General features: G+C 45.6%; 1 protein-coding gene across 1 annotated transcript; it reads left to right on the top strand.

The window, feature by feature from the left end:
- On the top strand, positions 1-20,948 carry kcnk9 (potassium channel, subfamily K, member 9). Its single transcript, XM_040187841.2, has 2 exons — positions 1-1,419; positions 19,228-20,948. The coding sequence occupies exons 1-2, from the start codon at positions 816-818 to the stop codon at positions 20,109-20,111; spliced, it is 1,488 nt and encodes a 495-aa protein (XP_040043775.1). The 5' UTR covers positions 1-815; the 3' UTR covers positions 20,112-20,948.
- The last annotated feature ends 4,399 nt before the right edge of the window (positions 20,949-25,347 follow it).

The raw sequence follows: 25,347 nt of genomic DNA, 5'->3' as shown, positions 1-25,347 counted from the left end.
CGCGCGCATGACGAAGGGATACACATGTATTGTTTTTCTTTCCTTCGATCTCTTTTTTTTTTAATCGTTTTATTCTAAATCCGATTAAACTCCTCCTCCGGGAGTACAGGAGAGGACGTTTGGATGTGCGCAACGGAGCACGTGTGCCACTCCGCGCAAGGAGCGCGCTCCAGCCTTTTATTCGAGCTCTAAAGTATTTGTCTTATTTTCTACACATCCTTAAAAAAAATGGTCAATTTGGGGGAAACTCTTCCTTGCGACGGGACCTGTTGTTGCTGACTTGGAAGAGGTTTGATTCCTCTAACGGCCGATGACTTAATCCAGGAGTAAACACTTTCAAAGGAAATAGCCCTGTGAAAATGATTGTGCGCATTGTGAGAACACCATTTCCCAACTTGCCGTCCCCCTGCGGTGCTCTGTGACCCCCCTCCTCCCTCCCCCCGTCCCCCCACCTCTCCGTCCAATTGAGGACTCAGCAAATTTGTGATGAGGATGTCCGCAGCTTGCGAGGAAGATTTAAAGATTTCACAGCTACTGGATTTTTTTTTTTTGGTACACAGGGGATGGCTGCTAAAAATAGCCTGCATGCTGATGAGGCTACAATGAACAGGTTGGTGTTCAGCGGAAACTTGGAGCCATGGGGAAAGATGTCTTGTTGCGGTGCATTCTAAATCACAGCTAAGACGAAGTGAGCGGCGGCTCAAAGAAAAGGAGACAACGAGAGCATTTCTTTAATTGGACGACTTTATTCACATCCGAATAATTCACTTGGGGGAGAACAGATACCAACAGGCGATATTGGAAGCAGCTTGTTGATGGCACTGCGCACCGGGAGGACTTCGTTTGGGCAGGTCTTGCGCAGGGTCTTTCGGCTGCGGGGCACCTGGTCCCGGCGCTCGAGCAGTCTCTTGTGTCTCTCCGCAAACCAGGAGCAGGATCTGGGGGTCCATCACCACAAGGTGGGTGATTTCCACAGCTGCCACGACTCCGGCATCCACCGCGGTCACCGCCACCGGAGCGCGCCTTTCTGCGCCTCCGCCTCCAGGCGCTGCCCACACGGCTTCCCCAACGCTTGCTGCGCCTTCCCGGGGAATCCGAGGGGACATGAGCCCCTCGGTCGCCGGTTCCTGTTGGCCATGAAGCGGCAAAACGTGCGGACCTTGTCCCTGATCATTTGCACGTTCACGTACCTGCTGGTCGGGGCCGCTGTCTTTGACGCCCTGGAGTCCGACCACGAGATGCGGGAAAAGGAGCAGCTGGAAGCCCAGGAGAAGCGTCTCCAGGGAAAATATAACATCAGCGAGGATGATTACCGCAAGCTGGAGACCATCATCATGGAGGCTGAGCCCCACAGAGCCGGGGTGCAGTGGAAATTTGCAGGGTCATTTTACTTTGCCATCACGGTCATAACCACCATAGGTAAGTTCCTGGCTGTCGTCCCAGTCTGTAAAACCAGTAGAACCGACCCCCCCCCCCCCCCCCCCTCTAATCATGACAGGTGGCTCTCTGCGTGTGGTCGCTTTTGCGCAAACAGAACGTGTTGAACAAATACAGGTTTAAGGAAACGGACAGGAAATATATATTTGTCACCCTCAACACCGAGGGTCTCTTATCTGATTTCCAAACAGCAGCCGCGAGCCTTAACATAAAGTTTTTTTAAGCAACGTGTTGCATCAGTCACCGGGGGAGTTGTGGCCACTGCGCGGACGGAGCTTCGTGCCACACGAGCGGTGTTTGGATGCACGCGCATCCCCTCTGGAGGATGACGTAGCGCACTCACACGGGCCGTTTGGGACACACGTTCGATTCCTGTTTCAACGCTATGAGTGAACTTTGGACGCAGAGCGCCGAGCTGGCTCTGCTGACGTGGTGCTGAACGGACAGCTCCTCTCCGGAGGAGTTCGGGGAGTCCAGCGAGCGGGATCCGATCCTGGGTCAGTTCATCTGCAGCCTGTTAATCGGTGCGCGTGGTTAGATTTGCGTCACGCTGAAAGGTCGCTGGGGTCGCTGATGTGGTTTTCTGCATACACGGTGTGTGATAACGGAGCTTTACTGTACGCGTGATCGCAAAGTTAAAACGCAACTGTAGGAGAGCAGCGTGGCGGACTGAAAACTGCATTCTTGAGATCCCTGTCGGGTTGACGCGATGATGCATTTGCGTCATACAGATGCAGTTCCAGCGGAGGGGAGCACTGGGTTTCTCTTTGTTGATGCTCCAAAGGCAAGGCACCTTCTCTCGGGATTGAATGCAGCTTTGAATTAATTCAAACGCGCACCACCAAAATAAAACTGTCTCCAACAGTAGTAAGAAAGACTCCTGCAATATGTGCAGGAATTTCCTTCATTTTCACCACAAGGGAACCAGGTGTTTGGACTAAAGTTGGGCATGCAGGTATTATACAATTTGAGAAGAATAAGTGTTTTTCTGAATGGTTGCAAGGCCCAAATGACAATGTTGTCCAAATGAATGTGACATGGTGTTTACAACTTTCAGTGGAACTGTGTCATGATTACGTCGTTTTATTGTTTTGCTAGTTTCCTGTCTGAGTGAGTGACTTTGGGCACTGAGCGACACTGTTTCTATTGTGATATCGACAAAATGTCCTTCAGTGAGGATCCGGAGAATCTTGTGTAACTCTATTTCATCTTAAAGGAAGAGTCAGGTTCTTTTATTGGCACCAAGCACTATAAAAAAAGACCACAAACCAACAATGATCCTACTAAAGTTTGCGGTTCATTGTTCAGAAAAGATTAAAATACGAGTGATCTACACCATTGCACTATATGTTCTGATACTACGATACGTTTTAAAGTACTTTATTGCATCTGCTATACGACAGTATATAGAGTACAGAGTTTTGTATGAGGCAGAGAATTAACAAAATGATCAAAGTGGAATAGAACTACGGGAACATGGTCATGTTCTCGATATGTTCAATGCTCTAAGTAAAATCCTTAGATTAGAAACCGATTTTATGTTGAGACAATCCCAGTGGAATGGTTCTCTGTGATTGGCCAGTCCGTGCAGAGCTTCATTCAGAGATTTATTCTTCATCTGTCAACAGGTTCTCAAATAATTTCTTTGTCCGCTAAAATTGAAAGGATTGGAACCGGGATTGTGCAAAATGAAACTGCGGCAAAGATAAGAAAAACCATTTGGACTGTGTCAACTATGAGCTGTTTGTGGAAACTAATTAAATAGTCTCATCATGTGGGACAGTAAAAATATGGTACAAAGATGTTTATTAAGATATGTGGTTCCACTCGGCTGTGCATTCACTGCCGGAATTCTGCTCTTAGAACAGAGTATTTGAAGGGAGAGCAAATCATATAATGTGACAGGATGTGGATTTGAATGATATAAATGTCTGTAAAAAGAAAATGTATTAAAAAAAATGTAGTTTCAGAATTGATTTGATGTCTGCTATCAACACTGGATCCTTCTTACGAGCATTTGTTTGGTCAACAAAAGCCTCACGAGCTTCATGGGGAACATGTAGCGGTGCTAATGTACTAATGTAGTAGTAGTAGTTACTCGTATTTGTAAACTTTATAGCAATAGTACTAGAAGAGAGTGTAGCCATTACTGCAGTTTGAGTTGTATAATCACTAGTAGCAAAAGCAGTAGTAGAAGTATCTGCTGTGGCAGAAGAAGTACTATAACTAGTAGTATTATCAGTAGCAGAAACTATTGTAGCAGTAGTAGCATGTTTAGTGGCGTCTATAGTAATACTTAGAGTACTAGTACTACCAGTACTAGAGGCAGACTGCCATACAATTACATTTTCAATATAAATAAAACCAATGTGAATAGTTTTCGTATTTATACATTTAAGAACTGCATCCCAAAAGAACCAAATCAAATTCATCCTCATTATAACACAAGTATTACTATACTGTAAACATCAATAGTCAAATCGGTTCACAAGTTATAAAAACGTTATCAAATCAAAGAGGAAAATTAATCACATTTCTGCTCATCTGACATTTCAGGGTTTTGTTGAGTCATTTCTTTGTAAAATGAAACTCGTAAATCATCTACTGCAATAAAGAGACCAATGGAACTTTCCTTAATCATTCCGCTCGCACAGCCTCTCTTTAATGTCGCCAGAGGTCACCGGGAATTTTGTGCCAAATGTGATTCTTGCATTTTTTGGGATGTTTGGCAGCAGTTTGTCGCAGTAAAATCTCAGTGCCTTTTAAAACGCAACAGGAGACGGAACCGCAGCGGCTGCAGACAACTGAGGGTCCAAGACCACACGCTTTCACTCAGGGAGGATTTAAAAAAAACAATCTGCACTCTATCTGACTGCTCTTCACTGATAAACAAAGTACGATGCTCCGTCTTAGGGGAACTTTTGGTAGCTTGTTATCGGATTCTCGTCTCCGGGTCTGAAACGGGAGCCCAGCTCTGGTGCTGGTCGGTCGCCATGACGAGGCTGTGAGCGCTCGGCCCTCCCTCCAGATTGACCCTGCTAGTTGACTATATATATATAATAACACCTGTGACTAATTGCACCCAATGTGACACTTAGCGATGACAGCATGTGAGGAGCGCACGGTGTTCTCTCCCAGCATGCAGCAGTGCGTATGAACGTGTACCTTCCTCACAGTGTCGAGGCCCTCGTGTTGCCAGGAGACTAAAGACAGCTTAAAAGGTGAAAGTCATCCCTGGCAAATGTCTGGAAACATCAACATGTGTGTAGAGAAGGTCGCTCGGGGTGCGACTGAGGCGAGAACTCGGCGTTTCACGTTTCGGAGAGAGAGAGAGAGAGAGAGAGCGAGAGAGAGACCGTGACCAAAGCTTCAGCAAAAGGCTTCCTGAAGCGCACACTAATAGCGGCGAGGAGAGATTTCAGACGGTATTAAACCCAACAGGTCCCTATTAGCATAGCAGCGCCTGGGGAACCTCAACAAGTCGTGACAGAAAAGGAAAAGACTGAATACGCTTCGGCACAACGGTTGATGGAAAACCTAAACAAAGCAGATGGTGCAGACCGCCATCATCCTCACAGACGCACCCGTCACACTTCCTTTCTGAGGAAAGACGAGCCGGATGCCGTTGGACCTGTTGTGCCAGTCACAGTTTCCACTGCGCTGTCGGTGCCACTCAGACGTCACGTGCCGTAATGAGCCACTCAGTTGGGCCATTATAGAATTATGGGCTTCATATGAGTGATTGCTTTCGTATATGAACTAATAGAGAGACATGTGGTGCTGTAAATCGTACTTAAAGACACCGTGTGACGTATTTTATCTTTCATTTTGATATTAGAATCGTGGCTGAAGTGAATCGCGGGGGGGGGGGGGGCGATATGGTTTCGAGGGCAATAGTCGTGCTGTGTGATCCGTCTGGTGCTCCACGCCGTCCTCCTCTGGACGACGATGCGCGCCGTGACCCTGGTGGGCGCAGTCGTGCAGGTGTGAAGCGCGTGCACTGCTAGTGGAGCCGTCACGTGTGCGCGAACACGAGGAAAGACGGGCTGTTTGTGGCGTTGTGACAAGGACTCGATGGACAGCGCGATGCCCAAAGGCACTTTACATAGAGACAGTAAAAGCTGCCTTTTAGTGGAGGAACCCTTCAGAATAAAAGCACAGTAGATAATTGTCCAAAATTCTTCGATTCTGTGTTGTTTTTGTCAATCGACAGCCGCCATGTAACACATTTTGGAGAAAGCTTCCATCCAGGAAATAAATCATACATTCTGTTTACTTCTTTTAATCAACCGGTCCGTCTTCTGTCGAAGGTTATTAAATATTCAGTCTTATTTTTGAACAACACCCGTCTTCGAGGCATTTATGCAAACACATGGTTATTCTTTGGTTTGGCTAAATGTTCCCAACAAGCAGAGGAGATGAATGATAGAAATGCCGTCATTAGAAGTTGGTGTGAGAAGCTTCGGGCTGCTGGCTTGGTGGAGTCTTTTTGTGACCAAGTCATAGTCTGCGTGCAAATTAAATTCAGTTGTATTCTTGGTATTAGTTCCAGAAAGTAATAAATAGAATAAAATGTTTTTTCACAAGATGCCGGCATAAAATAAAAAGTTCATTTCAATTAATTTAATTACCATATCTCTGGTAGAGGAATGTTAGCCGTATAATTGTGTTTCAGTATTAAATGGCTGTCATTTCAAGACTTATTTGTTTACATGAGTATTTGCATCCAGAGTCTCCAATGGTGTTTTTAGTTTGATTTAGTACCTTTAGTGAGGGAGGTGGGGATTGCCAGACGACGCGAGATCCATCAATGCTCAAAGGAGTGTTTAGTGGTTTCGCCCTCTCGAGATTTGACTTCCACGTCCCCATTTTGTGAGATCAACTCTGTGCTGTAAATCGAGACCTTTCGTGAAAACGGGATCAGCTCGTGCTCACCCGTCTCCTCCAAACAAAGTTAATAATAGCGTCTGACAATTGAAAAAGAAACAAACAGATCGGAGGCCGCAGTAGATTATTTCCCCTTTGCCGAGGCGTCCTGCCGGGAGCTTGATGGGGGCCTCCACGCACATCGATGGGAACGTGTCCCCGCGGTGCTGCTGCTCTCTGTGGGAGTCACCGGCTGGTGTGTTTAAACTCTGCACGCCAGATCCTGCCGTACGAAACACTTTGTGCCCGCTGCTTTAACCTAAGAAGACATGACATAAGACGTTAGTCAGAAAGTGAGTTTAGAAAAGGAAAACTGCAGCTATCTAAGATGGGCGCTCTGGTAATTTTCACACATTAAAGTTTAATCGCCACGAGAAGTACCACTCGGGCTGTGAAGGCAGTTGCACAACGTCGGGTCGTGGAAGGACATGGATGTAACGACCAAACTCATTTGGAATAGAGAGAAATAAAAACCATCGTGTGCGTCTGCACATCAGCAGGTTCTCTTCATGGAGCCCTGAATGTCTCACGATGTTTCTACTGAGGCCAAGAACAGACAAACCAAACAGGCGCATGTCCTCGTGTTGGCCACGCTATATACACACATTACACACTACACACACACACACACAGTACACGCTTAGCACAGCTCGATGCTAAATCCTGCACGCCGGCCCTTTAAGCTTGTGCTGAAAATACTAAAGAAGAATAATTGCACGAGTGAGATTGTGAAAACCAGACGTAAAGAATGCATTAGAAACATAAAAACATAAACGTGTGTTTGTTATGAAGTTGTGTGGGTCCAAAAGTGTGAACAATAATATTTTACACATCTGACCCCCAACTTCCCGCCAGTGCTTGAGCCGCAAACACAAGTGCCTGAGCTTGAGTGACGTGTGAGGACTGCTGATAAGCCCCCCCCCCCCACCCCCCTGAAGCTGCTGTATCAAACTCTACACCTGCAGGCAGAAGGCGTGAGGTGTGAAAACATGTACATCAACCGTAGAGATAGTATAACCCCCCCCCCTGCAGTAGCTACCGAGGGACGGGCGCAGTGGGCTCATCCAGCCTCAAGTGGACCGCTGGGGCGCCTTTGTAGTCGTGGGGGGGGGGGCAGGATGCGTCCTTCTGAAGCACATGCGGGAGCAGCCATGTTGTGGGCTGTGAGAGAAGAGGGGTCGGTGTATTTGAGTGTTTCCTCGGGTGTATGAAGGAGACAACAGACACACAACTCGAGCAGCTCCTTCAAAAAGTGCTTCACCAGCTCTGACATAACACGCACGGCGAACCCTCCATGTGATTGTGTAGCACAAGGACCCCCTCTGCTAACGGGGGTGTCCTTACAAAAGTATGAATCCAGTTTTATTTTGGAATATTGGTATGAAATCTTAAGTGCACGAGAAAAGAACCTGTCTCAGAAACGTCACTGCATCAAATATTGAATTTAGAGTAGACTGGATATTTAAATACATGGCACAAATGTTGTATAATATGTGAAGAAAGAAGATGAATGGATGACTTTTTTTTAAATTAGATTTTATTGCTCAATTGATTCTGACAAAGACTTTCGTTATGATTAGTTGTTATAACTTTGTCTTTACCGGCTAAACTGACATCGTCCTTCGTCACGGAATACACATCATTGTACCGATGCAGCAAAACACTCACTGGTGCAAGAAATGTGTATTCATCCACACCTGATCCCTCTTGTAAAAACACCCACAGCTTTTAGAGGAACGTCTTTTTTTAAAAAGGGCTAGTTACACATTTCACAGAAACCGAAGCAGCGTTTAGAAGCGTGTTGGGTCTCTGTAAGAAGCTGCTGCTGGATGGAACCAACAAGCACAGGACTTTCCCCCCAGGAGAAGACCGCTTGTGTCCCATTGTTCACTTCTTTCACTTCTTTCTTCGCGTGGCTTCGATTGGAGGCCCGGAGCGGTAACATCCACGTCCCCCTTTTGGCCGCTGGCTGCGTGCCGATCAGAGTCGGCGTGACACAGTAACCAGCTGCTAAACGCTCGTGTGTTCCTTGCTCCTCCGGCACGACGCAGATCTGCTAATTATTGTGCTCACACACACTCAGTCATCTCATTTCCCTCTCCGACATGCCAGCTTAAATAACCCGCACTTGCTCCGGGGGTATTTTATGTAATCTGTCGGTGGGTACATTAGGAGTGCCGATGACCAACGTTACTCCATCGCTGTAACCTTCTGCCAGTTCTCTCCTCCCGGACCCTGACAGTCATCTTCCCTCTGCAGCTCTGCACTGTAATGCACTCCCACATGGTCTTATCACAACCACTTTATTCCATCTGTAGAAGCAGTGGGTATGTGTGGTCTCCCGTGTGAGTTATTGCCACGAAACAGCAGCATGGAATGAGCGTCGGCGGCCTGCACTCGGTGTGCGGTCTGCTGCCGCTTTTTGATACACGAGTAGTGTCTCTGATGCTAAATGCGCTTCCCCCCCGCGGGCTGGAAAGCAAATACTGTGTGACAGTAGAACTACAGAGGGGGGGGGCAAACAAATAGAGGAGGAATCAGGGCTTACCTTCACTCTGCATGGCATTGCTGAGTGCATGTTAACATGGGCTGCTTCTAATTGAAGGATCATTAATTCATGATAAATGGACGGTATTTAATGTGCAGCTGAGTTATTATCATGAAATACAACATGCAACATGTTTTCTGTGACTAGTCCCAGATGTGATCGCTGCAGCATTATGCATGAAAGTGTTCATTTCATGCAAAGTAAAACTAAGTACACGAGGTGGAAAACAAGAAAGCCAGTTAGTCCGGTCTGTTCGGCTTGGCGGGCTTCGGCTGCGAGGGGCCAAACAAGCTTCAGCGTGGAGCCGAGACGCAACCAGCTGGCAATTAGTGGCGGCCCGGCCGGCCGCGGCGGGTCAACGTGACCACGGACCCGCCGGTCCTGACACGCCACGTCTCTGTCTTCCAAAAAACACCAGCGACGTGGGTTTGACACGACCTTCTGACCACAACAAATGATCGCTGTTACACGTCGGTGGGCAGCGGCGGCGCGCCAGGCCCAAGTGGTGCCGACGGTCTCCGTGGAGCTGATGGACGGCGCGAGCGCCTGTTGCTTAGCAGCACTCGACGGCCGCATCGCAGCGGGGCAACGGGCTTCAATCGGGCCTAACAGGGGATGAAGAGTGACACCCGGGCAGCAGGCTGGAGGATGCGAACGCGACTTGAGCTGAAACGCCTGAAAACACGGCGGCGATCAGGAGGATTGTGACGAGCACGCGGCTGCAGAACGCGTTCGGCGTGACGGTGTCTACGCAGGTTTGATCGACCTTTTAAAGGAAGTGCAGCGGCATTGTGCTTTGAAATGAATGAGCAGGACAGAGCAGAGCTGATGCTGCTAGAACATAAAGCTACAACTGGCTGAAGGGATTTTAATGGGGTTTCTCTGTCTTCTACCACAGCTGGAGGAGTAAAAAACCCAATTACAAATGTATTACTTCAGTCCTTTATACGCAAACATTTGAACAACTTATGCAGGTGGAAACCGATTCGGGAACAGAGGGCCTCTTCAGTTGACCCCCCCCCCCCCCCCCCAAAAAACAATGAACATAGCAACACCGACACTGTTCAGAGAAACAAACAAAGCGTCCGTGCATTGTAACATATCGGGACGTATTTAATCCAATGAGAAGAAACTTTGCAGACAATGACGTGTGAATGCTGAGTGACCTGAAAGCGGGACATCAAACTCTTTTATCATGAGGACTAATGTGCAAAGAACTGTGACAAAACCACAAGTCAATCTAAAAAAAACAAAAAAACATCTTGTGTGTGTTCATCTCGCTCAGGGTTGATGCGGGTTTCACTCACTCACTCACACACCAAGAAGAACCATCCGTCGCCTCGGCCTCTCGCTGGTCCTCCGGCGGTGTTTGTCGCATCAGAAGCTCGCTCACAGCCTGAGATCGCCGCAAAGCGTCTTCAGAGGGGGAGACCTCAAACCCGGCTCACAGCGCGCCGCCTCTGAACAAAGGAGAGAATTAGTGAGACGTCCTCTCAAATGAAACATGGATTTGTGGTTTGCTGTGAAGGTCGCAGAGGTCTGGGTCACGTTTGTTAATACTCTTCTCCCTCGTGGAGTTTTATCACTGAAATTAGCCGCAGACAGCGTTGTGCCGGGAGCCGAAGTGCAAACAGGAGACTGAAGATCGCTGCTACAATGGCTGTGTGATAAGCTGGTCGATTAGTGCAACAAAGCAAACAACGATAAATAATTCAGCAAAACGTTAAGCTGCACATGATCACTGAAATATGTTCTGAGGGAAAATCTTGGATATCATTTTTAATCCAAACCCACCGAGTAGCAGCAGAAGGTCAGGCTTCATTCTTCGGCTCAAAATAGTTCTGACTATTCACGATGTCACGGTCATGTTGGTTGGATCAAGTTCAGGCTGACCTGGCGCAGATGCTATTAACTATATTAATATTAAATTGGGTGCATTAAATGTCATCAACTCTCCGGATACTGAGTGAAGAAAACAAACATTTCCCTCGTCAACGAGGCGATTTCAAAAAGACAAACCCCAACCGGCGTTTCTCAATGATAGCGTTTGTATTTGCAGTTGTGGCAAATCTGGTTTTATATCTGGGAACAAAATGTTGTCCTGTTGCCTACAGATTATGAATATAAAGACAGAATTCTGTAGCCCAAAATGTTTCTTTAATTAGAGAACCAAACAGACTGAGACTTAGCTAACTGCTAATATGAGAACGATAGCATCTCCGCAAAGACAACTCACAACATTCTGACATTCAGCAGGTATCTCTTATTTTTACCACTATGCAATAACTACAGCTAATGGGAACGCCGCAGGTTTGTAAGCATTTGGCGTGAATCAAATTCCTGCATGCATGTTTCCCTAAAACCTCACGGCAATCCATCCCACGTGTGTTTTAAAGCCTTCCCGCCAAAACTCAAAATATGGAGGCCGTCATGGCCGACCTTCTTGTAACTTTGGCGCGCTACACGCCGCTGCTTCTCTTGTCTTTTCTCATTACCATAGTTGGCGATGGCGTCTCGCTGATGTGCGTCTGTCGGCTTCTGCTCTTTGCAGCCGCGGGGGGTGTTTGTTGCGCTTCCTCGCTGAATCTTTCAAGAAGATTCTTGATTCTTCTTCCAAGAAGCCGTTTCACAGTTTAAGGATATAAACGGATATGCATCCTTCGATTCGAGTGTCATTGACGTAATTACAGTCGGGATAGACATTACAGGACTTAGTCATGAGATGGATCACATACCATGCATTGGCTGTTCCCCAAGACTTAAAGAGGAGCTACGGCCGTCTTCCTCGAGTAATGCTGAGGATTAGCAGATGCTCAGACTCTAGCTAAGACTCCCTTTTGTGTACCGTCTGTCTACCTTGTCTCTCCAAGAAAAAATGTGCGGCAGCTTTCTAGAGCAAACAGTCGGCCGAGCGGCGACATATTTGAGGCTGCGCTGTCTTTATTCTAACTGCCGCTCGTTCATTCTGACTTTTTCGTGGTGACCTTGAAACTCCCCTGTAGGAAATGTGCGGATCAGAGTGCAGCCAATGGGAGCGTTTCATGGCCGTTTGGCAGCAGCCCCTAAATGACTGGTTGCTTTCTCTCTTAATATGCATTTAGGGTCTGTGTTTGTCTTTTGTTGGGTCGAGCACCGGAATATAAATGTGTTTTGAGCACAGCCTTTTGTTATGTATATCAGTAAGCAGGGCCAGACAATTCAAAATGAGTTGGCACCAAACCTTAAGGAAGACTACTATGCCACCATTTCTGGCTGTCAATATAAACGCGTTAATCTACGCAATTAACGGCCACTAGCTGCACTCCGTTACATCAAGATGCAGAGAGATTTTTGGATTGGAAGTAAAATAAAACAGAGGCGCGACATACAGCAGAGAACTGTGCAGAGGAATTACTCCACGTGTCAAGGGGGTGAGTGGCAAACGGACCACTTAGAGCACTGCTATGCTAATCTAGCTGCTATGCTACTTCCATCTCAACGCAGTCTGCCGAGGACCACCACTGTGTCCCTAAAAGACGGTGGTTTGAAAACGTCCTGGCACTTTAAACACAGCCGTTACATGATGGAGAGTTGAGAGCACGAGGACGGCATGTTTCAGCATGTTTCACCCGGTGGAATTATGCCTCCGAGATGATGTGTAGTTAGGGTTAGGATTAGAACAATTAAACAATACACAAGTGATTACTCATTATAAACAACATGTAACAACAACATTCCTTAATCGCCATTAATCAAGATTAATGAATTTCAAAATGTGCGATTAATCAACTACATTTATTAATCTATTGACAGCCCTACTATTTTTTGTTAATTAGATAATCATATTTAACCAGCACCAAGCCAGCCATAACATATTGAGCCCTTGTGGAAAAACATTTTTTAATTTGAAGAAGGAAAAGCAATGTTTGAAGCACAGTCAGCGTGTCTCCCGGCTTCCGGCAGCTGGTTGCCATCAGCATCGTAGCATCTTCTGCTGCTCAGCACAAACGTCTGCTTGCTTTCCAAAATCTCACCGGCAACTCTGAGAATCTGTGAAAGGTCACGAAATCGCCGTTTATTTATTTTACTTTTGCTTAAGTTGTTTCTCGCTGCACGCCATTCGGCACTCTCGGTGCGCGTCCCAAACAAACTGAACATCACTAAGACGCTGGTAGGCATTAATGATGCCGGTGGAATTTAATGTTTGACGTTTTTTTCTCCCTTCACAACAGAATTAAGGCCTCCAGCAGCGAAAAAGTCCACAACCGGTCTGGCACCACACACGCGTGGGATTGCGGGCGGACTCCCCGCTTGTAGTACGTTTCCATGGCGCTCCCGCTTCCCAGACTCACTAAGCTCTCGCCGGGTGACGCAGTGGAGACACGGGCAGCGAGCTGAACAAGGTGTTCTCGCTGCTCTTTGTGACCTTCGTTAAAATGCCACGGCCTTTGAGCAATTAATGCCATCGGGGCACGCGGAGTAATACGAGGCCGATTAACCTGCGGATCAAACAAGCGGAAAGCGTTGGTTTAAACAGGTGCTTGAACACTTGTAGAGTAACTGCTCGGGTTGTGTGTGGGTACTAATGAGTGACTACCTTGATGGTGTCATGAATAATGGATGATGTGGATTATACAACCAGCGAGGTGTGGAAATAAATGAAAAACAAAGGGAGGCATCACACCGTCCATCACCGTGTTCTCTGGCTAATTGATATTTTTAGAATATCAAATGTTCTGCTCAAACTAAATTTGATACTTTATTCCGATTCTCAGTCCAATGAAAAACCGACTTATTTCAGGTCTGATGGAGTAATATGTATTTTTAATTAAAATGTTCTCCTGTCCAGAGAAGCTTCAGCAACAATGCTTGTGTTGCGTTTTTTATTTAATATAAAATCAAAGTGGCAAATGAACATTTCTTAGTAAGACTACGAATAAATGAAATGTGCAACTCGAAAGGCGCCCCAGGTAGTGTAAATAAACACTAGCTGCATTTCCCTTTAAGTGTCTCATGGATTCGGTTTATGGCCACAACGTTCCCGTCATGGGTCCATCAGCGTGGTTTCCAGCCACAGCAGGAATCTGTTGGAGGCACCGAATGGCAGAAAGATAAAACCAGCAACTAGTTGGTAGAATTTAGCTGCTACGGAGCCACATGTTGTTGTGTTCTGTTTGACCTAGCAACTGTATTTATTTTATTATTATACTTTTAAACCTGTTTTTCCATTAGTGACGGTACGCTTCCGCGTTGAGAGATTGTTTGGATGTTTTTAAGTGCAGTTGCAGATATTTTCAGAAAAGCAACTGTACTGATTTTCTCAACAAAGTCAGCTGAACACTTTCATGTAGCCGTCACTTAACGGCAGGATTGTTCATTATCTGCAAAGACATTAGGGATTTTCTTATGACTGACAGCAACCAACGAATCAAAAGATCGAACAAAATAAAAAATAGGAATCTGGTGCCTCGGGCCTCTAACAAACATGTCTGATTGTTCCGTTTGGTCCGGATGTGATGATTGGACGCGCTCTCCGTCTACCTTCCTGTCTATTTAGTCATGACTAAAAAAATACTGGATTCCTTTTAACAGAAGGTTTAATTTTAAGTCGCAAGGCAGCAGATAAGTAGCAGCTGGAATTTCGCATCTGAACCCAGTGAAGGCTTTTGGTTAATTCATTAAATCATTACCTGACTGCGAGACGGTCTGGTTATTTTTTTTGTACTGGATCAATTTATTTTTTTCGTGATACAACAATATAATAATTGAATTTCAGCCAGCTGTGTCAATTTAGACTTTGAGCCACAATGACTCACTCACAAAGACCCGTCGAGCTCACATTGTGGGTGTGGGCAGACATTCAAAACGAGTCGTAGTAAAGTGGATTGGAGCCAAACAAAGGTTGAGTCATGCATTTTATGATGAGAGCTGCCGTGCTGTATTCATAAATGTGTCAAACATCAGATGCATTTGGGTTTGGAGTGTAGAGTCACATGTGATGCAGTTATAGATTACATTTAGTTACGATGCATATATATATCTTTATTCACTGTACATATCTAATGTTCTGCTTTGTGATTGACAACATTAGTTATCTGCATCATCACCAGAATTCCCTTAAGATGAATTATATCTACAAGACCTGCATCCCCTTACAATACTAACAATTGATTGATTGAATAGATTGCTATTGCATGGTTCCAGACATTTAATTGATGGATTCATTTTGTAGAAGCTTCTCCCCAAAGTGACACACAGTGAGACACAGTCCGAGCCCCAGTAGCTCATAATAGCATCATAATAGAGACCTTTGAGAGAATGACGACACAGGGGAAGAGTTAGGAGTCAGATCCTGCCTCACATACAAGCATTTTCAGTGAATTCACACAGCTGAATGTGTGCGAGTGTTTAGGTGAGCAGGAGGGGAACAAAAGGAGGCCGATGAGCAGTCGGGCGACACAAGCTGGGTTTTGGCAGGTTGAAGACCAGATGTGCGGCTACATTCTGGACACTTTTGGAGTTTTTACTGCAGCCGGAGCAGAACGGCGCCGCGGCGCTCGAGGCCAGAGATGAAGAAGCCTGATTACTGTGATTGCTCAAGTCAATGCAAGGCTCCTCTGACGTTTCCTCCAGCGCCACCACGAGGTCGTTACTCGTGGTTTTTAACGACATTTCGTATTGGATGGATTGTCATGGTGTTTGTTCATGTTGTTTAAGTCTCCCTCACTTAGACCAGCTTTATTATTTTAGACATTATCGTCTCAAAATGGGACCTTTAAACAGAGGTTTATGTGACTTTTCATGTTTCCTTTTGTGGTTTTAAATAGACAGCCAGGGGATTTGTTCTTATCCAAACACTTAATGGCCTACGGAGCGCTGCTATGAATGTTATTTTGTTGAAGTTGTTTTTTGTTAAAGCAATCAGTCATATTGGTGATTACAGGCCAACCTACTTAAAAAATTAAGATGCACTAGAGAAGGCCGGCAAAGATTTCCGTTGAGAAAATCGGTCTAGGAGACAAATCAGATTCACAGCATCTCAATTTGAGGATTGTGGAGTGCTTCTGTGTATTAAACAGACTTTGTGCTTCTGCCTGATAAGACTGGAGTGTTTTTTTCCCCAAACCAATCTTGTCTGCTGCAGCTGGAAAAAGAATATAGATTAAAAAAAATGTCAAATGTTCTTCTCCTTCAAGACGTCTGCATTTGGCCCTCGAGTCTCTCGACATCATGTCATATCTGACGGACCCGGTCCTTTCTCCCGCTTTTATTATTAATTCAAAGAGTGTGATTCTCTTTCCGCTGCACTTCACGCCGGGCCGACCGCACGCGTTCACCTCTTGCACACATGAGCACAAAAGCACCTGTGCGAGGCCCGGGCTCTGTGTGGGAGAGCAAATGTGTCTGTTCCCACGACAACAGGAGATAATAGAGTCATTATAGCAGGACAAACAGATAACAAAGTGCAGCGCTGCCGCGGCAAACCAAACATCCCGAAGACCACGCCGAAGAAATGCTCCCACTGAGTCGGGAAGCAGCTGAATTATAAGCCAAGATCTCCATTTACTTTTTAAGGGTTTAGAGCAAAGCCCAAACTGAACGAGCTTCATGAAGAAATCGCCTCATTGTCTTTCATCCATTCACGATGTCGTGGATGATTACCTGTAAGCGGTAACACCTGCCTCTGCAGGTCAGTTCACTCTAAAACCCTGTTAATCATCCCGAGTAAATCGCCTTGGGAATGTAAGGACGCTAATGAAACGCAAGAGCCGGAGTGACATCTGCGTGGGCGGCGTTTCCCTGCTCGTGGTTTCATCCTTTTAATACACGGCTCTCGCGACCTCCTGTGTCAGCATCATCACTTGAAGCTCCAGACTGTGGGAATCAAAATGCCATAAAGCGCCGTTACGCGGGCACTGAGCCGCTCGGCCGTCCGGGTTTAAGGCCAAAAAGAGGAGCGCTAATCTGATATGACTATACGTGTGAGCTCGGTGACCCTTCAGCCGGCAGCTGTGGAATCGATACCTAATACACTCCAGTCCGACCGCAGACGGGAGAAGCCTTCAAACCGTTACAACAATTCAAACAGTCTGCAGTTCAAATGATGTCTTTTGTGTGTAACACATGATGTCCGTGGATCATCCACAGTCTGTGTGCACGGGCAAAACAAATCAAATGAAAGTTGTCATTTCTTCACAGTTGCCACCGTGAGTCGTTACGTCCTAATTACTGCGCAAGAACAAATTGAAGCAATCACAATCAATATCAATTCATTTGCTAATTTTGAGAAAGCATGGAAGAAGACGGATGTCTGGCTGGAGTGCAAATCTGTGCTCACACGTAATTGAGATTGACTGACATATTCGGGATGCCACAATCGTGCTTTGCTGCGTTTTTGCACATGATGTCCACTTTTGACCCAAATTGTTTTTTCCCCAAGCAGCATGCAGAGGTTCCCGAAATATCTCTTTATCACACATAGAAAAGAGCAAAGTCTCTCCAGCTACAGATGCACTTCATATTCAGCTGGTCTGTCGCATCTACACTCTGTGCTGTACTGGAGAGAAGGGAAGATTGTGTCTGTGTGTGTGTGTGTGTGTTTGCAAATAATGTGCAAGATGCACTTTTTGTCAGAGGAGCTGAATGAGCTCATCTGTTGTCAGCAAATAGCGAGCTGCTGCTGACCTGCAGCTGATCGTTAAACTTCACTGACTCTGCACGTTTTCCTGCATTTATATATTCTATATTTTACAAAGCATGTTTTTTTCTGCAGGCTCACTGGGTGAGATCGGGACTTACTCGACATACTGTATAATTTCCACCACACAGTTTTTGTGTCAGCAGTTTGTTGTTGTTGTTTTTTGGTCATTTGACTTTTACCTGTTGAGTTTCGAATATGACGAATATTATGTTAAATGGTGATATTTATTTGTAACTGAGCTGTTTTTTTCTTCTCTCTTCTCTTTCAAAAACCCTTTTCAAAAGGACTGTGTTTTATAAATTAGGTCCGGTAACATTGGAAAAGCGAAAGAAGAGCAGCACAATGTACTTATTTTATTCCGATACCAGATTTGCGTCCCAGGGGAACTGCTAAATGCTCCACTGTGTTCACTACTTTGTCACTGACTTGTCAGCCAAGCCAACCAGGAAGCACACAGAAGGTTTGTCTGTTTGCTGAAAACAGCTCACTTGGAAAAGGGGTTGATGAGAGATGAGTTTACGGCTGACAAAACCAAATCAAAGAGCCACGAGAAGATAGAACGTTTTTAGATTAATGTCCCCTTTCACGCCAGGAATTAGTAATTTCCCCCATTCTCGAAAAAAAAAGAAATACTCACAGTTCAGCTTCAACGAATTCAATCAAAAAACAAACTCATACGTTCAGGATGAAATCAGTAAATATCAAATCCTTAAATCAACCTTTTTAGAACTTAATGAAGAGTTATCTCGATAAAACCTCTGGTCGCTAACACACACAAACCCTTCGTGCAAATAGAAGGAAGATAGCTAGAGTCCTTTTTTTAAATGTATAACTAAACACAGGCCCGAGTGGGCGGAGAGCCTTCTGGGAAAACACAGAATCAATATTTGAGAGTGCAAAACTCCCAACTCGCTCAGGACGGATCTAGAATAAATAAATACATAAAACATGCATTAGACCAAAAATATTCCGTCTCCTTTTGGGAAGCAGTGGAAGTGATACACATGCCAACAGATGGTGGGTGTTTCTTGGCCATGATGTTTGATACTCTCAGTATAGAATGTGGTAAAAGAACGATAATTGATACCACACTCTTTTTTTCCAGCCTTGCATATTCGAGAGAAATTGGCTCCATTCATCCTCTAATCTCCTGCAAAAATGGTTTATATTGCATTTTCCAAATTAAATCTAATGTATGGATCCTATTGTTAGCGCCGCAGGCTGCTTTTCAGAAGTCTGTTTGCATGTGAGTCAGCAGTTTGTGTTCTAAAGATAAAGTTCAATTAAGCTAAAAGCTCCATTGGCTCCCCCATGACTCCCGTCCAATCCTTCCTCCAAACTCCTCCACCTCACCGGAAAAAGCCTGACAAGGGCCGCCGCCGCCGCCGCCGCCCCACCCGCCACCATCTTTGAGCCCAAACGAGATTAATGAGCGGACACACTTTTGAGGCCCATTCAATACCCATTTTGGCAGCGCTCGAAGACTCTTAGGAAGATTTCTTGCTTGGTCATGTTTGTAACCAAACGCTGATCTGGGGCTTTTGGAGTGGCGCGGGGGGGTCGGCGGGGCGGTTGATTCACAAGCGTCTTCCCACGTCACTAATGCCGTCTGTCTGTCTGTCTGCTCTCTTCTCAGGCTATGGGCACGCGGCGCCGGGGACCGACGCCGGCAAGGCCTTCTGCATGTTTTACGCCGTGCTGGGAATCCCTCTGACTCTGGTCATGTTCCAGAGTCTGGGCGAGAGGATGAACACGTTTGTCAAGTACCTCCTGAAGCGAATCAAGAAGTGCTGCGGCATGAGCATCACCGACGTGTCCATGGAGAACATGGTGACCGTGGGGTTCTTCTCCTGCATCGGCACGCTGTGCATCGGCGCCGCCGCCTTCTCCCATTACGAGGACTGGAGCTTCTTCCAGTCTTATTATTACTGCTTTATCACATTAACAACTATAGGCTTTGGGGACTTTGTGGCCCTTCAAAAGAACCGGGCCCTCCAGAAGAAGCCCCTGTACGTGGCCTTTAGCTTCATGTACATCCTGGTGGGCCTGACGGTTATCGGGGCCTTCCTCAACCTGGTGGTCCTCCGCTTCCTCACCATGAACAGCGAGGACGAGCGGCGCGACGCCGAGGAACGGGCCTCGCTGGCCGGCAACCGGAGCAGCATGATCATCCACATCCAGGACGAGTCGCTGCAGCGGGGCCGGCGGGGGCGCAAGCCGTACCGGCCGGAGGTGAGCGACCTGCAGTCGGTGTGCTCCTGCATGCACTACCGCTCGCGTGACTTCGGCAGCTCCGGGGGGGGGATGGGAGGCCTCGGCTGCGCCTTCTCCCACCAGAACTCCTTCAGCTCGCAGCTGAATCCCAATCAGTACTTTCACTCGGTTTCTTACCGGATCGAGGAGATCTCGCCCAGCACCTTGAAAAACAGCTTCTTCCCCTCGCCCATGAGCTCGGTGTCGCCGGGCCTCCACAGCTTCACCGACAGTCACCAGCTCATGAGGAGAAGGAAATCCATCTGAACCGATGAGGTTCCATGTTTTATACACGCGGTCAGACATTTCCAACAATGCTCCTTATCATATCTTGTTTCAGCACTTTTTGTCCTCTTTCTGTTCTGGTGGTGTGTAATATACAAAAGTGTTCTTGGGGAAGGGATGAAGAACTGTGCGGAACAGCGTGGACACAACGGGACGCAAAGCATGAAGCATGGATGTCTATTTTTTCATGGGATTGCTCTATTTACAGACAAGAAGAACTTCCTCATTTCAGATCGACGGTACAAAATTGATATATTAACTTTGGTTTCATACCAAATGATGTACACTTGGGGAAATGCTATTTTTCAAAGGGGAGTTAGCTCGTTTCACCTTAACTTTATGTACTATCCCTATGCCTCACTGCAGACAGAGATTCTCAAATGACTAAAAGCATCAGGTATTGTTTTCTATAAGCGATCATATATCTCAATGGTTTCACCATGCATCAAGCCAAAATATCGTTGCCAATATTAGCATGTGCATTAGATGTCGCTTACTGAGTGTGCCATTATTTTGCGACATTCATCAGTCGGTTTATTGAACAGCAGAATGAAGGTTGAACTCAAAGGATCATGCTGCTGTTATTAACGTGTTCCCTCCCCGAGAAGCAGATTTCACCCACGGCCTTTTTTCGTAATTAGATTTCAAACTGACCTGGAGGAAAATCCAACACCCGAACTACACATTTAAATAGATTTGTGTTTGAACACGTTACAATCGTGTTGAATATTAACCATGTCCAAGTGCAACAAAGTTCAGCTTAAGGGCTAACTCCATTATAAGGGAGGCAGATGGACCTGTTTCTTAATTTACAGGTAATTTATTAAAAAGAAAAGAATGCAATGAAGCTCAAAAGATACCGGAGCCTACAATGACACCCCACACCTCCATTTTTCATCACTTTTATTCAAATATTTAATGTTCACACACGAGTCGCCACAGAGTGAGCTGAATGTGTAGAATCGGTGAAATGACCCTTTAAGGGCCCGGTAGCGTCACAGGTTCACTTTTGATTGGCCTCAAGATATTTTTAGAAGCATTCTTTGACACTTAGTTGGAACTGATGGGCCTTTTAAGAGGAATGTGATCTTGTTGGTTGCTGGGAAATGATTAAAATGACAACATGAAACAGTTTTGACCTCCAGTTACCAAAGTGCAATTATGTGTTGCCAGCTGAATTCATGAGCAGTGCCACTTTTAATCAAAGGACATGCATGATTATGCCTCCAAGTCCTGCGCGGTACACAATGCATGTCTGTGGCTGCTGACCCCGGGTCTGCTGATGAACCCTATTCAGATCTAAAAGTGCCAAGAAGCAGAACGGTTAACAGTGACGCAAAGTCTCCACATCTAACCGGACCTTTCTTGACGTTTTAATGCACTTGCGAGGCTTTAGGGAAACACAACCCCATAAAGACATCAGGAAGGAGAAGCAGGAGTGGTGCGTTGATATGACGGGACAGCTGAAGATACCGGAGAAAAACACTTAAAAACATCAGTGTGATCCTTTCACTTTAAAATATCAGAAGTAAAAGCATTATGAAACATGTTTCATGTTTGAAAGAAGTGCATGAACTTTGTATGATGAATTGGGAAATCATTTTGTAATAACTTCTAAAGTATTTGGATGGCGAATAGTCTTAAGAATAATTTACAACACAATCTGTTTCTTTTGCCAAAGTGCAGCAGTTCTTAAAGGGAAACACTTTATGTAATTGATTATTTTTTCATTCAAACAAACTGTAAAATAATGTTTCTTTCTCAGGTTTGAATGAATCGCCTTTTATCGGCTCGGCTCCCGTAACAATCCCGAAAGTGCAAGCGCAACGGCCAACTATTACGATGTACATATCAAATCCTCATTTCCGAATAGTAGGAATTCTCTGAGCAATGCGGCTGAGATGCATCATCTCGCTGAGGCCTGCGCTGCGTCTCATGCACCAGGAGTCAGTTTGCATTAAAGGCGTCATTTGAGACAGCGCTGGGAAATATTTGGGCATTTCATGGTATTTCTTTTGATTATAGGACCTTTCGTTGAAGCCCGATACTCCTTTTCTGTCACAAATAATAAAACAAAACTCTCACTATAACTGAGCTCTTGAATTAGGCGGGATTAAAGCGCCACTGATTTCCTAAAGGCCTTTTAAGCTGTAAATGTGCATTTAAATATAAATAATTGGTAAACACTTTTTAAAGTTTCACAGGGCTGGGAGTGATTCCCTCAGCAAGTTCCATCCTTCAAAATTAATGTTTGTACAGAGACACCGAACACCACCTTTCTGGAGCTTTTCGAGAATCCTTTGCTGCCAAGTGCCAACTTATATTCATTTCCTGGGCGGCTGAGCAAACCCGCCTCTGTTTGGGTAGATGGTGAAACGCCGTGGATCCTTTTCCACTCGAGACAAGCGTAACCAGAGACGAGCCCTAGAAGCACCGGCTTACCTAAATATCCTGTACAATATATTTATAACGACCTTTGGAATAAAAGAAAATGCCTTTTCGCGGCTGAGACGCATATGTATTTTTACACATTAGCATACGTGCCTTGAAGAAACAGCAGCCAGTGTTTCTGTTAAAGTGGGCACATTTAAATGCAGCGGATCTGTTTGTGCTTTAGCAAACCACACGGACGGTCATGGAGGTCTGAAGCGCGGATGTGGTGCAGACAGAGCTGTGTTCATACGGCGGGGGGTCAACTTCTGATCAGAGCGTCCGTTAAAGGGGTCAGTGAAGGCCAGTAGTCCATATGTGACCATGTTGGAAGTGCCCACGTACGCAGCCGCCGCCAAATCGGACTGAATCCCTCTTTACTTTTGAAAGAAATAATTATTCTTTGGCAGCTTAAACGATAGTTCCAGTGAATTGCAAATTGTTGGCTTTCTTTTCATAGTCTTTGCCAGCACTCCTGTCAGTAACAGTAATATTGTTCCGACTGAGGTAAATGGCTGAGATTTTGGAATGCAGCAGCATTGATGAAAGAGCAGCCAGATGGCGTGAGGGACAAAGAGGGCAGACAGGTTTGAAGTTCATGCTTGTAACATTCCATCGAAAAAGTCCAAATGAAAATGCAAAAACTATCAATTAGTTCATCCTACTTGAAAATGTTGCAAACAATTTAAAACAGGCGAAGGCACCACACCCTGATTGTTAAACTGAACTTCATTTAAAGTAGATCTCACATCCCAAATTCTGCCTCTGTGAAATACTACTAGAGCACCACATTACGCACCAGATTGAAGATGACACAATCAAACAAACGGCCACGTCACATAAACACTTTGAGAAAAAACATTTTTGTTTGGCCTATCGACCTGCTTTTTAGGGTTCTTTTGTTATTTTTGTCCAGGTTAGGGTTAGAGGGTTAGGGTTTGAGGGTTAGGGTTAGAGGGTTAGGGTTAGAGGGGTAGGGTTAGAGGGTTTTAGGGGTAGGGTTTGAGGGTTAGGGTTAGAGGGGTAGGGTTAGAGGGTTTTAGGGGTAGGGTTAGAGGGTTAGGGTTAGAGGGGTAGGGTTAGAGGGTTTTAGGGGTAGGGTTTGAGGGTTAGGGTTAGAGGGGTAGGGTTAGAGGGTTTTAGGGTTAGGGTTTGAGGGTTTGAGGGTTAGAGGGTTACAGGGTTAGATGGTTAGGGCAGAACAAGCTGGATACACATTTCGTACGTGTTAACCCCATATTTGCTCTCTTCCACCCCCAGAAGAACCACAACGCTAGTTAGTGTAAAGGTTGCCATGCAATGATGTCACTAACTTTAGAACTTTTAACTCCATGAACATGGATTAAACATTCTGACTAAACTAGATGCCTGTTTAACGGTTTGCCTGTTCTGATCTTAAACTCTCTCGCAGGGACATCGCAGATGTTCCCGCATCTCAGCCATCACTTTGACCAATGTAATCAATCGTTACGAACTACGGCAAAAACTGGAATTATCCTTTAAACGTTCCCAATACCGATCGGGCCGATGAAACATCTACCTATGAAAAGTGTCGCCGAGGATAATCGGCGTCATCTACCTTCCATTCAGTTCATAGCCGAACCTTTCCAAGCAGCATTTTGGGGAATGTATCAGCCATAATGGACCTTTATGTTTTTCTAAAACAAAATGAACTCTCTGAATTCTCCCTCCGTGAGCTGCGAGTCGCCGCGTGTCATGTTGATGGTCCTCGACGGAAAAGCCGCTCTGTAACGCGGATGGCGGGGAGAAACCTTTTGGCTTCCTCCCGCGCTTCCCTGGTCACGCTACACCCACCGACACGAGGGCGAATCACCTCCCGACGCCCGTTGGTTGGCTTGTTTCTCTGTGCTCGGCTTCCGGGCGTCACTCACTGCACGCGGAAGTCGTGCGTGTTTTTCCAACAGGGACAAATAGACACAAATTGCACTACTAACCGTATAATGCAACATAGTAGAAAGGCTGTGTTTCATAGATTCTGTTTGTGGAATAGGTTTTTCTGTAGGTCCGAAGAACAAATAATACCGTGTACCGTACTCCTCAGAGGAGACTACATCCCGTCCGCGTGGGTTTATTTTGCGGTCACGTTGGACCGGACCGACGTCTTCTGTCGACCTTTTGGATCCCGTGTCTGTACAGCGACCCCCTGTTTTTTTCGCCACGCAGGGAAGGAGTTGTCGAGAATCGTTGCAGAGTGAGATGAACATTTTACATAACATTTTACATTTGTATGTTTTCTTTTCTTTTGGTGCGCGTGTGCATGATTTGGTGTGGGTGACTCCCTCTCGCACAGCCTGAGTGCAGCCATCACACACTTGAATAAAATGATGAGCCTCCTTCTGAAACCCTCTGTCTTGTTCTAACTGCTTATTATTGCCCATGGGATTTTACATTGTTAAAAAACGGTTACTATGTCATTATATATTCATTAAATCAAATGTTTTAATTATTTGTAAATGTGCCGTGGGCCATTTCCTCTCAGTTAAAACAAGATCAACAAACTCTATTTGAGTTACTACTATTTGAAGAATTTGTATTTGGACTTAAGAACCTCTTGGGTATATTTAATTTAGAAAGCAAAAACTAATGTTATTCTCAAGATCACATCTTTTTGAAGTGAAGGTTTAGAGAAGTGTGGCCTCCCAGCATGTCCGATGAGAGGAGACCGCTGAGATGATGAGAGCATCCGCTGAAGAATACGAACAAGCACTCTGAGCTAAATTAAATCGGCTCAATACAAAATATGTTCTATTTCAGACAATGATCGGAT

The sequence above is a fragment of the Gasterosteus aculeatus genome, chromosome 10, assembly GCF_964276395.1.
Source record: "Gasterosteus aculeatus chromosome 10, fGasAcu3.hap1.1, whole genome shotgun sequence".
Lineage (NCBI taxonomy): Eukaryota > Metazoa > Chordata > Actinopteri > Perciformes > Gasterosteidae > Gasterosteus > Gasterosteus aculeatus.
Note: the sequence above shows the minus strand (reverse complement) of the source record. Positions and strands in the feature narration are given on the sequence as shown.

Coding starts and splice junctions, on each gene's coding strand:
- kcnk9 (XM_040187841.2), top strand. CDS start 816: ATGGCACTGCGCACCGGGAGGACTTCGTTTGGGCAGGTCTTGCGCAGG. Junction 1,420..19,227: donor CACGGTCATAACCACCATAG/GTAAGTTCCTGG, acceptor CTCTCTTCTCAG/GCTATGGGCACGCGGCGCCG.